At 43.0% G+C, this 13,835-nt stretch overlaps 1 protein-coding gene across 1 annotated transcript in view; it reads right to left on the reverse strand.

Moving 5' to 3' along the window:
* Nucleotides 1-528: 528 nt before the first annotated feature.
* Nucleotides 529-13,835, reverse strand: part of LOC129334357 (paralemmin-2-like) — a 154,515-nt gene continuing 141,208 nt past the window's right edge. The window contains exons 6-7 of the mRNA XM_054986424.1: nt 12,751-12,855; nt 529-1,265 (exon numbers count right to left, since the gene is read on the reverse strand). Of these exons, the coding sequence (XP_054842399.1) occupies nt 529-1,265; nt 12,751-12,855 (842 nt within the window). The remainder of the gene's footprint in view (nt 1,266-12,750; nt 12,856-13,835) is intronic.

A 13,835-nucleotide genomic window follows, 5' to 3' on the forward strand; every position in this document is an offset into this window, starting at 1 on the left:
CTCCCCTTGCTCCAGTAAAAAAAGAAAGAAAGAACCTATTTAAAAATACATTAAAATGCAGTTTAAGGCTCACAATAGAGTCCTGCAAACTCCCGGGAGGCTGATCATATCTGCTAGATATATAAAGTAAAATTCTTCATATACATTTATATGTTTTATAAATATATGCAATACATAAATATGCACATTTACACACAGCCGCCTATGCATATTCATATATTATATATTTATAGAGATATATATAGATATAGATTGATCTGTTTCAAATATGAAAGTGTCTTTATTCACTTTCCACTTATATCTCACCTTCTAAAAATAATTCTAAAACAGTGCATTTGGTGAGAAGTCATTATTTTCACAACTCAATCTCCCTTGACGAGTTAGAAAACAAACCAGAGAAACCCAACTGCAAGGCAATGGAGGCAGTTCCTTCCAGTGGACAGTACCGCAGTTAGAAAAATACAGTGAGGTCTAAGGGAGTGATGGAGCACGTGCTGCTCGGAAGAAGAGGAAGAAAGGAAGGAGTGGTCACATGACAATACAGCATTGACAGCGCTTTTTCTTTTCTGTACCTGGGACTTTTTCCATTGGTAGACTCTCTTCTTTCCCCTCTGGAGAGGAGGGTTCTGTCGTGTCTGATGTGGGCCTCCCAGAAACCAACTCAGCGGCGTTTCCATCCATGGTTGACACATCCGTCACAGTCTTCTCACGTAAGGACTTCTCATCATCTTCGTCAATGAGGACCAGTTCGGCCTTGATTGTCTCATCGTAGCCCAACACCTTTTTGGTCTCCTCTTCATCGTCAATGTTTTGGTAACCCATAAATATCATGGTGACAGGGTGATCTGTACTGGCTTCAGGGACTTCATCCCCAGAGAGCTTCGCCTGGTGTCGAGGGTTCCCGGAATGCCTTTTGCTTGGTTTGTGCACCATCTCTAGTTTCGCCTCCTTGAACAGCATCTGTTCCTTCACGTGACTGATGTTTCCATCGACTATCGTGTTCCTTTCTAATACAGTCCCTCCTCTTAGGCTTGATTGTCCAGCTTTCTGAATAAGTTCTTCTACATCCTTTGAGCTCAACTTATGCACTCCGTTTTCTATCACCGCACCTCCAGGGTGCATCTCATAGACTACTTTGGTACCATCGTCGTAGACTTTGATTCCTCTTTGATGGGCTCCCTCTGGGCCAATGGGGGATGTGGAGAGAACCTTGGTCTCCCCTGTCTGTTTGTCTTTCTCCACATTAATTTCCATGCTGTACAATGCTTGAATGGAAACAAGAGAGGAAGTGCATGTTACAACAAAAAGCATGTGAATGGTTAATAGCCACACAGACAAGTAGACAACTGTGTCCTGCCCCCAACGCAGCTCTTCCTAAAGTGGCAAGCATTTTATGTTAGCAGTGTGAGCCATACTGTGAAAAAGAAGCAGTTGTTATCCTGCAGCAGCTGATGCACCCAGCGCTAACCATTCCTTCCATGAACTAGAATGGATTGTTTCCCTTATTATTGAACACTTGTTCAAGACAGTCTGTTAAATTTCAGAAACGACAGCAGGTCTACCCCTGTATTTCTACAGTTGCTTCAAGGCCAAATCTTTCAAAGTCTGAGGGTCAATGCACACATTTTCCACATCCACCTGCTCAAGTCACTGGGAATATAAGACCAAGTGTACATGGGTGCTTCCAGAGGCATACTTTCGTTCAGGGCTCATTTCGAGGAGGAACACACAGGAATCCAGTTCTGGCAGTTCCCCAAAGAGGTCACATGTCAGGTGCCCCCCCCCCGCTCTCAGCTATTTTGGGCCTGTTTTGGCCTGGATTGGGCCCAAAACAGCCCAGATTGGGCCTCTTACAGGTGGGGGATCACTCTCCCACTCATCAGCGGCCCAGTCCTGTCCATTTTGGGCCCCTTTTCAGCTATTTTCAGCCCCTTTTTGCCATTTTGGACCCTATTTCAGCCCTGAATGGCCAGGATTGGGTCCAAAACAGCCAGAATAGGTGATGTCAGGGGGTGTGGCATATGTAAATCAGTTATACTAATGACACACTTCCAGTGATGGCAAGAGGCATGGCACATGCTAATGAGTTATGCTAATGAGTTATGCTAATGAGTTCCTCCAACTCTTTTTCTACAATATGACCCCTGCTTTCTTTGCCAGTGTCAAATGTTCCTGAAAGCATTTCCATTGTAATGGAAACTCCATTTCTTCAGGACTATTTGCATGACCTGATCGTCTTAGAGGGTACATCCATAGCGTGCACTGCCATTTGGTGATTTTGAATAGGGCTGAGTTTATGCTGTAATTCTGCAAGAGTAATTATATATTGCCCTTCATGACTACTTAATGCCCACTCAGAGCAGTTTACAAAGTATGTTATTATTATCCTCACGACAATCACCCTGTGAGAGGGGTGGGTGGGGCTGAGAGAGCTCTGAGAGGTCACTCAGCTGGCTTCAAGTGGAGGAGTGGGGAATCAAACCTTGGCTGAATCCACGCGTACTGGCATAGCGCTAAACTGTCTTCCTAGTGTAATTTCTGACATCATCATGCCACGATGCTGCTCTTGTGGTGTGATGACGTCAGAGATCGTGCCAGGAAGATGCTGGCATTCCAACAATTTAGCGCTATGCTGGTACATGTGGATTCAGCCCTGGTTCTCCAGATGAAAATCCTGCTGCTCTTAACCACTACACAAAACTGGCTCTCCAGTTGAACAGCCAACAGCTAATGGACAGCTGCAGAATGTCATAAAGGTTATGGAATTCATCTTCCTGATAAAAAAACCCTCAGCTTTTGCTAAAAAACGCCATTTTCGGCCTGGCAAGTTCTCAGAAGTGAGAGGAATTGTTCAGTAACAGCATCATTCTAAGCAGAATTACACCCTGCTAAGCCCATTGACTTAGAAGGGCACAACTCTGTAAGTAATCCATTGGCCAAGGCAATGACTTATACTGGTTTCTTGTCCCCCCCCTTAACAGAAACAGAAAAAAGTGAAACAGTTAAAATTGCAGAATTATGAAAAATAAAGAAAATTATACAAATGTACTTGAATGGTATAATTTATATATGCTGCAAAATCCAGCTTTTGGTGGTGCAGAATTTTGATTTTTTATTAGTGGAATATGCACAACCCAGCCTTAGTCTACTGAGGTATAAAAGATGTGCTTTGCTGCCTCCTCTTGCAAACATTTTCTTCCCCCGACCAGGGAAGCAGAAACTTTTCCTGCTGAACCTTCAGGGGAAGAAACTCTCCCTTCACCCCTCCTTAAAACCAAGAGGACACTTAAGTTGCAGTGCTCTGAGAAAAGGGAGAGATTAAAAGAAATGGAGGAAGCAGATTGATGCTATCCTGAAATATGCTTTAATGTCCATAAGGGAGGGACAAAGAGAATTTTTTTTAAAAAAATCAGGCATAGCAGGGAGATGCAAATGTTTCCAACGTTATCAGCAGAAACAACTGCAAGCCAGAGAGATACACAGCCCATGTGTCTGCCAGATCCAACCACAGTCTGGTTCACACATGCGTACACGTTGCTCTGTTGGTCTAAATCACATTATTACATGCAGGCTCATACAACTGCACATGAGATAATTGCAAGTGTGATGAGTGGGAGGTAAATATATGAACAGACACCACTGAAAAGTATTGCATTCAAAATGGTAAGAGTTCTTTCTGACATAGGCTGTCTGTGTACACAAAGTCACATTTAATGCTGCTGTCATCAAGTGATGGATGTGCATATCCTCAAGACACACATATACATTAGGTTGTAAGGAACAGAGAAAGCTTGTATATTTCCCAGAAGGTGCTTAGGAATCCTAAGGGAGGTCTTGTTATTGGGTTAAGACGTGTGGCTATAGAGCTGGTGTTTTAAAATAATCTTTAACATGCAGTGCTTGTCAACTTTTTAATTTTTTTAAAAAGGATTTATAAACTCAACAACGCATTTTCCATTATTCATTCAAGCAAAGCTGGGATTTCTTCCCCTGAACCTGGGAAGATGTCCTCAACATCTATTTACCCTTGCTTAGAGTTGGTTATGCCAGTCATGAGAACCCATTGCAACTTTCTCTCTACAGCCCTGGATCCTCAAAGGACAACTGGTAACCCATCCAAGCATAGCCTGTTGCAATCAGCTGACATTCTCAACCCAGCTTCCCATTTAAGAAACACCACCATTAAAGCAGAGTCTTTGTATGATATTAGAACATAAGAACCTTGATAAAGACAAAAGAACTCGCACAGAGGAAAGAGTTGAAAGTGCTAGTAATGTATCCCAAGCTGGTGCATTTCCCTCATCTGATCTACTTCTAATGAGCTATCTATTTTTTCTTTTAAAATTTAATTTCTTGCCTGCTCCAAGGTAGAGCAGGTAAAAGAAAGGAACACTACACATAATTTCAAATACTATTTTAAGCAAAGTATAGTATGATGTACGATCTTGCGCATCAAAGATCTTCCACTCTTGGATTAACGTCCACATGGTCATCTTTTCTTCAAATTGCGATCAATCTTTTGCTTCCATCCAAAACAGATTAAATATTGTTCGAAGAACAATAAAGTATTTAAGACAACGGATATCATCATGTAGAAAGTCTACATAGCTATGTTCATTTATCTGAAAGAGGATTGATTTGCAATGCTAGCCTGGGCACAGCTGGGGAAAGACCAGTGGCTGTCCTGAAAGGGACAATCAAATAAAGGATTTGCACTATGAAAATGAAAACTTCTCTTTTCAGACCTGACCACCAGCTCTCTCTCTTACTATGCAACCCAAAGCAACCATGGCCGTTTTCACACTGCTCACTGGCCACAGAATATCACACCAAGCTCCTGGAATGACAGCATCTTCCAAGATGCTGTCGTTCCAGGAGCTTGGCGTGATGTTCTGTGGCCAGTAAGCAGTGTGAAAACGGACCATGATGGCCACTCTGGGGCTTACAATGTGTTTGAATATACTGTGTCCTTTCATGAGAATTCCAATGGACTGAGCCACAATAAATGAACAAAGCAATGTGATATATTGTTGAAGGCTTTCATGGCTGGAGAACGTTAGTTGTAGATTTTCTGGGCTGTATGGCCGTGGTCTTGGCATTGTAGTTCCTGACGTTTTGCCAGCAGCAGTGACTGGCATCTTCAGAAGTGTAGCACCAAAAGACAGATCTCTCAGTGTCAATGTGTGGAGAAGATGTTAGCAGGTAATTTATATCTACTCAGTAAGGTGGGTTTGGGCTGAGTCATCCTGTAAGAGTTTCCCAGGGTGTGGAATGCTAATGGGGGGAAGCTTCACTGTATCCTGAGGAGGTTCTTTTGCATATGGATTGGTTGTTGATATGCTAATCTTATCTGCACGGCTATTGTAAGATGTAGAGTATTTTGTTAGTCTGGTGTTTTTCAACACTGGAAACCATGCCCTATTCATTCTTAAACTCTCTTCTTTCCTGTTGAAATTGTGCTTATGCTTATGAATTTCGATGGCTTCCCTGTGCAATCTGACAAAGTAGTTGGATGTGTTGTCCAGTATTCTAGTGTCCTGGAATAAGATACTGTGCCCTGTTTGAGTTAGGCTATGTTCAGCCACTGCTGATTTTTCAGGTTGGCCAAGTCTGCAGTGTCTTTCATGTTCTGTGGTCTCAATGTAAACTTGTCCACAGCTGCAGGGCATGCAGTATACTCCTGCAGAGGTGAGGGGCGTCTCTACTGTCTTTTGCTGATTGTAGCATTTGTTGTATTTTTCTGGTGGGTCTGAATACTGTTTGTAGGTTGTGCTTTTTCAGATTGCAATCTGACTACTTTGTCAGATTGCACAGGGAAGCTACACCTTACAATAGCCCTGCAGATAATATTAGCATATCAAGCACCAATCCATATGCAAAAGAACCTCCTCAGGATACAGTGAAGCTTCCCCCCATTAGCATTCCACACCCTGGGAAACTTACAGGATGACTCAGCCCAAACCCACCTTCCTGAGTAAATATAAATTACCTGCTAACATCTTCTCCACACATTGACACTGAGAGATCTCTGTCTTTCGGTGATACCCCTTTGAAGATGCCAGTCACAGCTGCTGGCAAAACGTCAGGAACTACAATGTCAAGACCATGGCCATACACCCTGGAAAATTTACAACAACTAACAGCAATATGACATGTACTTTTACTGTACCATACTTTTGGAAGGATCCTGAACGTACATTACACAGCTTTGTTTAAATTTTGCTTCTCTAATATCCTCCCCCACAACCAGTGCTTACATGTGTGAAAGAAGGGATCGCCATCTTCTGTTTTGCTAAGGTGTCACAGAAGCCTCCATACCGTTCTATAATCAAGATGGTATCGCTTCATGTAGCGGTAAGGACTTTACAGTTACAGAGTACTTGTGCTTGGACTGCAGGAATTCATTGACTGCAGGGCTAAGGAAACAATGTGGCTCCTGAAAAAACTTCTTGGAGGTTAATCCCTCTTTGCCTTTCTAGAAGATGCATGAGATAGAAAGACAATGTACAACATATATAAAGAGACTCATTTTTTCCATACAAGTGGAATTGTGAACAAATTTTTGGAATTAAAGTTTGAATGGCCCAGGCTGGCCTGATCTTGTCAGATCTCAAAAAGATAAGCAAGGTTGGCATGGGCTAGTACTTGGATGGAAGATGTAGGGTTGCTACACTACATAGAGGCAGGTAATGGCAAATCACCATTGTTCGTCTCTTGCCTTGAATACATTACTGGGTTGTCATAAGTTGGCTTCAACCTGATGGCACTTTCCACCATTGCATAGCCACTAGAGGCCACATAAAGCTGTTTCAGGAATTAGACCAATCCTTTGGACCACCAGAACACCCACCCATATTCTAAAGTTTGTACATGTACTCTGCAAATATATTCGCAAGCTGCCTTGCTGGTTCAGATTGAATGTCTATGGAATTCATTACTCTCTTCCAAACAGTGGCCAGCCAGTTGCTCCTTGGCAGCGGTTGCCCGGTCTTCATTTTTCTATCTAAGACAGGCCTGGCAGCTTGTCCCCTACCTATCAACCCATAACTTAACTGCAGTGATCCAAGCAACGGTCACCTCTAGATTAGATTACTGCAACTCGCTCTATGCAGGGCTTCCCCTGGGCCTGATCCGGAGGCTACAGCTGGTCCAAAATGCAGCTGCGCAAGGGTCCCAATTAGGGAACATATAACACCTATACTACGCCAGCTGCACTGGTTACCAGTTGAGTACTGGGTCTGGTTCAAGGTTTTGGTGTTGACCTATAAAGCCCTATGCGGACTGGGCCCAGCATATCTGCAGGACCGCCTCTCCCCATATGTACCACCAGAGGATGCTTCGTTCAACAAATAAACAACTGTTGGTGGTCCCTGGCTCAAGGGAGGCCCGCCTGGCCTCGACCAGAGCCAGGGCCTTTTCGGTCCTGGCACCGACCTGGTGGAACTCTCTGTCTGAGGAAACCAGGGCCCGGCAGGATTTATTATCTTTCTGCCGGGCCTGTAAGACAGAGATGTTCTGCCAGGCATACGGTGGAGGCTAGGTTGGGCCCTCACTGGCCACACCAAAGATCTGTCCTCCACCCTACATTTGAGCCAGGGCTTGAAAAGCAGTATTTTATCATCACCATCTGAAGAGAAGCTGTATTGTATAAAGTTGTTTTAATGTTTTTTGTATACTGTTTTATCTGTTTTTAACTGTATTTATGTAAACTGAAATGTACTCCGCCCTGAGCCCGCCTGGCAGGGAGGGTGGACTAAAAATCTAATCTAATAAATAAATAAATAATAACAAGTAAGGAACAATGAAGACAGTGATCTTCTGCTCTTTGTCTCCAGCACCGAAAGAGGAAGGCACATAGTAGTGTCTGCTTTTGACTTATCCAGGTTGGGGGCCCAGGACACTCCTGCTACACTCTGCTGATTCTGTCAATACAAAACCACAGCATGCATCTAAACTTGCACCAGATAGGTCAACATACACCCTGGTACTAAAAGTAGTCAACTCATCATTAAAATTACAACAGCTCTTATTTCCTTGTACGACTAAAGCCTAAATAGTCCAGAGGTACGTCATGTGATGGGATTCTTCTTCCTTTTATATACCTTTAGCCAGAAAGAAGCTGCAATTAGGATCTGAATTCTGCAAGATATCCAGCTGCACTACACTCAAATCCAAGCAAAACCGTCCTAGATAAAGAGGGGGTTTGTCAGCCTTTATAGCTCAAAGAACTTGCTGGAATTTGTTCTTGCTAAAGCAAAATGAATAAGTAGGGATCTCATTTCCTTGGTGGGGGTGGGGGATGCCCCACTTTCACCCTCCACTCTCTTCCACCACTCACCTGGCTGTCAGGGGGAAGGTGCAGGAACAAGCCTTCTGGCCATGCTCCCGAGGCAGTGCGATGACATCACTCCCGAGAGTGATGTCATTGTGCTGCCCTATGAGCACCTGTGAGCTTTGCTGCAGGCCGATTTTGGCCCCCAATGAGCTCATTTTGACCTGTTTGAAGCCAAAACTGGCCTGCTGCATAGCGCTTGTGCACCCCTGCACCTGTGTGATGACATCACTTCCTGGAAGTGGAGGAGCATCATGGGACTGCTGAAGAGGTAAGTGCCAGGTCCCCCTCATCCCGCCGGTAAGGTAAGGGGTCCTAGTAACCCTATGCAGAAGTGACTGTTTTGGAACGTCGCATCTCTTTTCAGGATAGCTCATTAGCTATGCTTTCTTCTCCTGTTCTTTTTGCCTTTAGCAGAATACATTCCACATGAGTATCAAGCAGCAAGAGTTACTAAAGTCATGGGGCTTACAAAGGGCTTATGGAAGAGTGGCCAAAAGTGAGCACAACATAGAACACTGTTCCATCCTAGACCAAGTTACATCCTTTCAAGTCCACTGAAGTCAACTTGGATTGAAAAAAAATGAAATCCTGCCCTCAAGTCATAGTTGACTTATGGCGACCCCTGGGGGGTTTTCATGGCAAGAGACTAACAGAGATTTGTCATTGCTTGCCTCTGCAACCCTGCTGTTCATTGGAGGTCTCCTGTCCAATTACTAACCATGACTGAGCCTGCTTAGCTTCTGTGATCTGACAAGATCAGGCTCTCCTGAGCTAGGACCAACTAGACTTGGGATGGCACTATGAGTAGCTATATGAAATGCAGGATTTCTGTCGGAAACCGTAACCCTGTGTCAGTCTCTCCTTGGTGTAACATGCAGCACAGCTTCTCTGTTGTCCTCATATTAGTATGCTTGGGGTCTTCCCACTGCCACTCCAGGTCATTAGCTGACATTAGCAAGGACAGGGAAATGCTCAGTGTACTGTCATCACGACACAAGGTTAGATGCCTTGAACCTTCCTTTGGTAACTGGGGAAGAAGAAATCTCCAAAGAGGCTTGCACACAGAGTACCTACCCACTTGCTAAATTCTGCTGCTCATGCCAATTAGGAGCAGAGCCCGTCATATAATTAGAATAATACCAACTCTCTCATATAATGAATATGATTGTCAGAAGGACAACTTAATGCAAAGATCACCATACCACTTCATTAAAACGTTTTTGTCCTGGGCACAGTCTTACATTACAGTCTTCCAGCATTATTAAATCATTCACACTGGTGTAGCAATAATCCATGAGATTTTCATTGTATGTGTGTGATGGAATGGGCTTTTAAATGAAAGGTTTACTAAATGCAGCACCACCTGGAGAGTGGGAGGTAAAAGGTTAGAAAACTGCCTGAAAGGAGAATTATTGACAGGCTGCTCCCCCTTTCAGTGATTGATACAGGTAACTATTGGTGCTGACAGAATTGTTGACGGAGTTGATGTTTGGAGTCTGACAGTAAACCTCTGTGTGAGGAAAAAGGAAAAGTTTGCCCCGACTGGGACAGCTTTAGGTTTAAAGAAGACTTTTAGTTAAAGTACTTAAGTGTGAAAGCTAGTGCTAATTTACACAGAAAAGATAGAACTGAGGGAGTGATGTTGGAAGAGGAAGTGGAAAGGGAGAGGAGACTTCCCTTCAGCCAAGTGAACAGGGTTATCTCTTTTTGGAGACGAATAATTCCTACCCAATGTCTAAAAAGGAGGGGGGGTTGCCTCTGAGGAGGATCCTGGGTTTGGTGTAAAGGGAAAAGAGTGCTGTATTGAAGTCTGAACATCTAAGCTGTAAAGTGAAATCTATGAAGGAACCTTGTTAATGTTAAGTCTAAAACTACCAACCTCTCACTTTTTAAGATCTGTGACTACTGAAACTGAGACATTATTGTGTCTAATGCCTGTGAAGTATTCTGTTCTGCAATCAAAACTGACCTCAGCTTTTCTTTCCCTGCCAACCCTGCCTGTTTAATAATAAACCTAATAATAAACCTGCTGTTTCCTTTTGAACTTTACTCAGCCTCAAGTGCCATTTCATTTAAAGAAGATGTGGGCTCTTGCTTCATCCCCACCTAATATTTGGGCTGGGGTATAAGCCATAAATATATATGTGTTCAAATGTGGGACGTAAGGAACTTTAAATTATACCGAGGGACAGGCTACCAAAGGCTACCAAGCCACAGCAAGCACCATTTTGGAGCAAAAATCTGCCTCACAGTGAGGGAGTGCGTGCACCTTATGTCATAACATGTCAAAAACATCAACTACTTAAGGCCAAACTAGACATGCTGTCTTTAACGAGTTGAGTCTGGGTTCCACATAGAGTATTCTCTGCATATAGTGCAGCAAAACAGAGAAACAACCCAACCTAGTGCCATTATGGCACAGGAAAACAGTTGCAGGGGAGGCAGGCACCCTTCCTTCCCCTGTGGCAGCATTCTACGCCCAAAGGGGCTCTCCCTAGGGAACCTAGACTCAGCTCTTCAAAAACCAACATGTTTAATGTATTGTCGAAGGCTTTCACGGCCGGAGAACGATGGTTGTTGGGGGTTTTCCGGGCTGTATTGCCGTGGTCTTGGCATTGTAGTTCCTGACGTTTCGCCAGCAGCTGTGGCTGGCATCTTCAGAGGTGTAGCACCAAAAGACAGAGATCTCTCAGTGACACTGAGAGATCTCTGTCTTTTGGTGCTACACCTCTGAAGATGCCAGCCACAGCTGCTGGCGAAACGTCAGGAACTACAATGCCAAGACCACGGCAATACAGCCCGGAAAACCCCCAACAACCACCAACATGTTTAGTTTGGCTCCTTGTGACAATTGGGTCCTACCTGGATTCCATCTTGGCAAATAACTTAAAAATGTGCATGTCTCAAATTTCTCACAAAGACTACCCACAAGCTTTTATGTAACCCTTGTGTATAAATGGATATATTTTGAATCAGTGACTTTTGTCAGGATTTTTTTTTTTTTTACAATTCTGTAGAATCCTGATAGGAAAAGAAAAATGTCAACCAAGCCGACAAACTGTATTTGGGACAATGTATGAAGGATGGTAAAAACGACAGCTTTAATTCACTGATACAGGATACCAAAACATACACTTCTCTCCCAGCCATATGTGCCATTATTTAATGCTAGTGTTCCTTCTTAAATGAATATTATTTCATTTCCCCATATTTGCCCTATGAGTCGAGACAGTCTTTTGCCTTTTTTAAGATACTGGCTTTCATTCTTACTATTTGTACTATGATATTTGTAATGAGACAGGATGTATAATTTGGGGATCCTATACAAAAGTTTTAAGACATTGATTTTGCATTTTATAAACATACTGCAGATGGAGAAGTACACGTGAATATTTATTGTACTTGTCAATTATGGATATGTGCTTACATTGTCCACCTTTTGTACCAAACAACTTAAGATCATACTGTGAAACGGAAGACAAGAGCAGTCTACTGCTTCCCCCTGATTTCCTGCTCTAGAAGAGTTTATGTAGAACTGATACAACTATTTATCATGGCAGGATATAATCAATTCCTACAAAGACCAGTTTGGTCCTGTCAGAGGTCCCCAGCCAAATTCTGCAGCCTATCTTAACGTTGGAATGAACTTAAAGAAAGAGGGGAATTGGTGAACTGATTCTAGTCCATACATTTCATTCTTCCCCCCACATGAACACTATTCATTCACCCATTAGCAATTCCAGCGATCATTTACACGATCATAGAGGTTCCTCCTGATTCTATCCATTATTGCCCGGATCCCACACTATATCGGGGTACATTAAATTATTGACAGCAATGAAACAAATTGGCTTAGAGTGGTTTAAGCAAGCTCAGGTCCTTCAGTGGATCTTTAGCTGCAGAGCTCTGTACACTTCCTTGGATAAAAGCCCCATTAAAAATGGGATTTGGCGTGCACACACAAGCCCTACTGATTTGAATGGGACATAAGTTTGGTTAACGTACTTGCAGATTCCTACTGATTTCTTTCAGCATCAGGTTAATGTTAAACTTTGCACAATAATCTCAGTCACAGACTCACTCCTATCCTTGCCACAATTTAAAAAAAAAACCCTGGCCAACAAAACTGTCTATGTCTTCTTCTGGACTGCTTGTTTACATCTGGGAAATATCATCAAGCCATGACAGCTCGTTCAACTTTCAGCCATTGTCACTTGAATTTCTGTGTCTCAAGAGATACAACACAGGGAAGCATTTAACCGGCTCACTGGTTACGTGCAAAAAGCCAAGTCATGAGCTGTTTCCTCCTGTATAAAAGACAGCTGGGCACTAGTCCCAGAAAATCTAATATATTTCGAAAAGACCACGTCAGCTGCCTTGGTTGAAAGAATAAACCATGCTCAGTTGAGACTTACCAGTTACCCTGCTTGTCCCGTCCTTCTCAGGAGCCAGCTCCTCTGTATTTCTTGAAAAGAGGGTTGGGAGTTCAGGGATCTGGGAGTAAATGTAATTTACCGCATCTGATGGTCAAAAGAAGAGGAAATACAGTTAGACATAGCCTAATGGACCCCAAAAGCTCTAATGCTTAGGCAGCAGAGTGCAACTATCACCTCAAACAATAGACATCAGAAGCTTTGTGCTGGATAATTGGATCAAAGCGAGCAAAAAGCCGAGTCATTGTGCTCTGACTACTATTCAACAGACTAGCTGAGGTTGGAAGGAGCAAACCCAGATGACTAAAATGTTGCTCTAAACCCTGTGGTCAGGAGGTTCTAGATTTTTATCAGGTCAGCGATCTTGGAAAATAAAATAAATAGGGGTAAAAAAGGAATTAACTTTGTATAACTCAAAGAAGAAATAACATGCCCTGTATCTCTAAGCTCAAATGACATGTGCTTCTCTCTAATATCTTTGTTTCAAGTGTAACGGAAGATGCTGTTTATTTATGAGGTTGGTTTTCTGTTTCATTTGTTTCCGCAGAAGAAATGTAAGCTACTAAATATTATTTGTATTCTGCTTGATATCAGAATGAATTATATGGTGCTTTAATACAGTAAAATTTCATCATATTTTCTGCCATTAGAAGGTCTTCAAATTTTCTAAAAACATTGAGGAAAGCATCCATCCAAGAGGCAACCATTCACAGGGTGGGCAACAGAACGTGTTGGTGGGATGTCTGGCAAACATAACTATTGACCTGACATCTTTAAAGGCCTGAATTCAGGGCGGTAAAGGCAGCAGTTGATCCTCAAACAAGTCCCTTCTTAAGATACCTCAAATTGCTGACATTAGGAAAGCTGCTACAAAAAGCAGAGACTTTTCAGTGTTTGCATTGTCCGTGTGGACTTCCCTTTTCCAGTGACACTCACTAAGTTCCCTCTGATAACCTTCCAGAGACTGAGGGCCAAGCTACACATGACGAATGACACTTGAACGGCAAGTGGATTGAGTGGAGGGCAAGTGAACAGGGAGAAATACACTTGCTGTTCAAGTGTCATTC

This window comes from Eublepharis macularius, chromosome 8 (genome assembly GCF_028583425.1).
Source record: "Eublepharis macularius isolate TG4126 chromosome 8, MPM_Emac_v1.0, whole genome shotgun sequence".
Classification (NCBI taxonomy): Eukaryota; Metazoa; Chordata; class Lepidosauria; order Squamata; family Eublepharidae; genus Eublepharis; species Eublepharis macularius.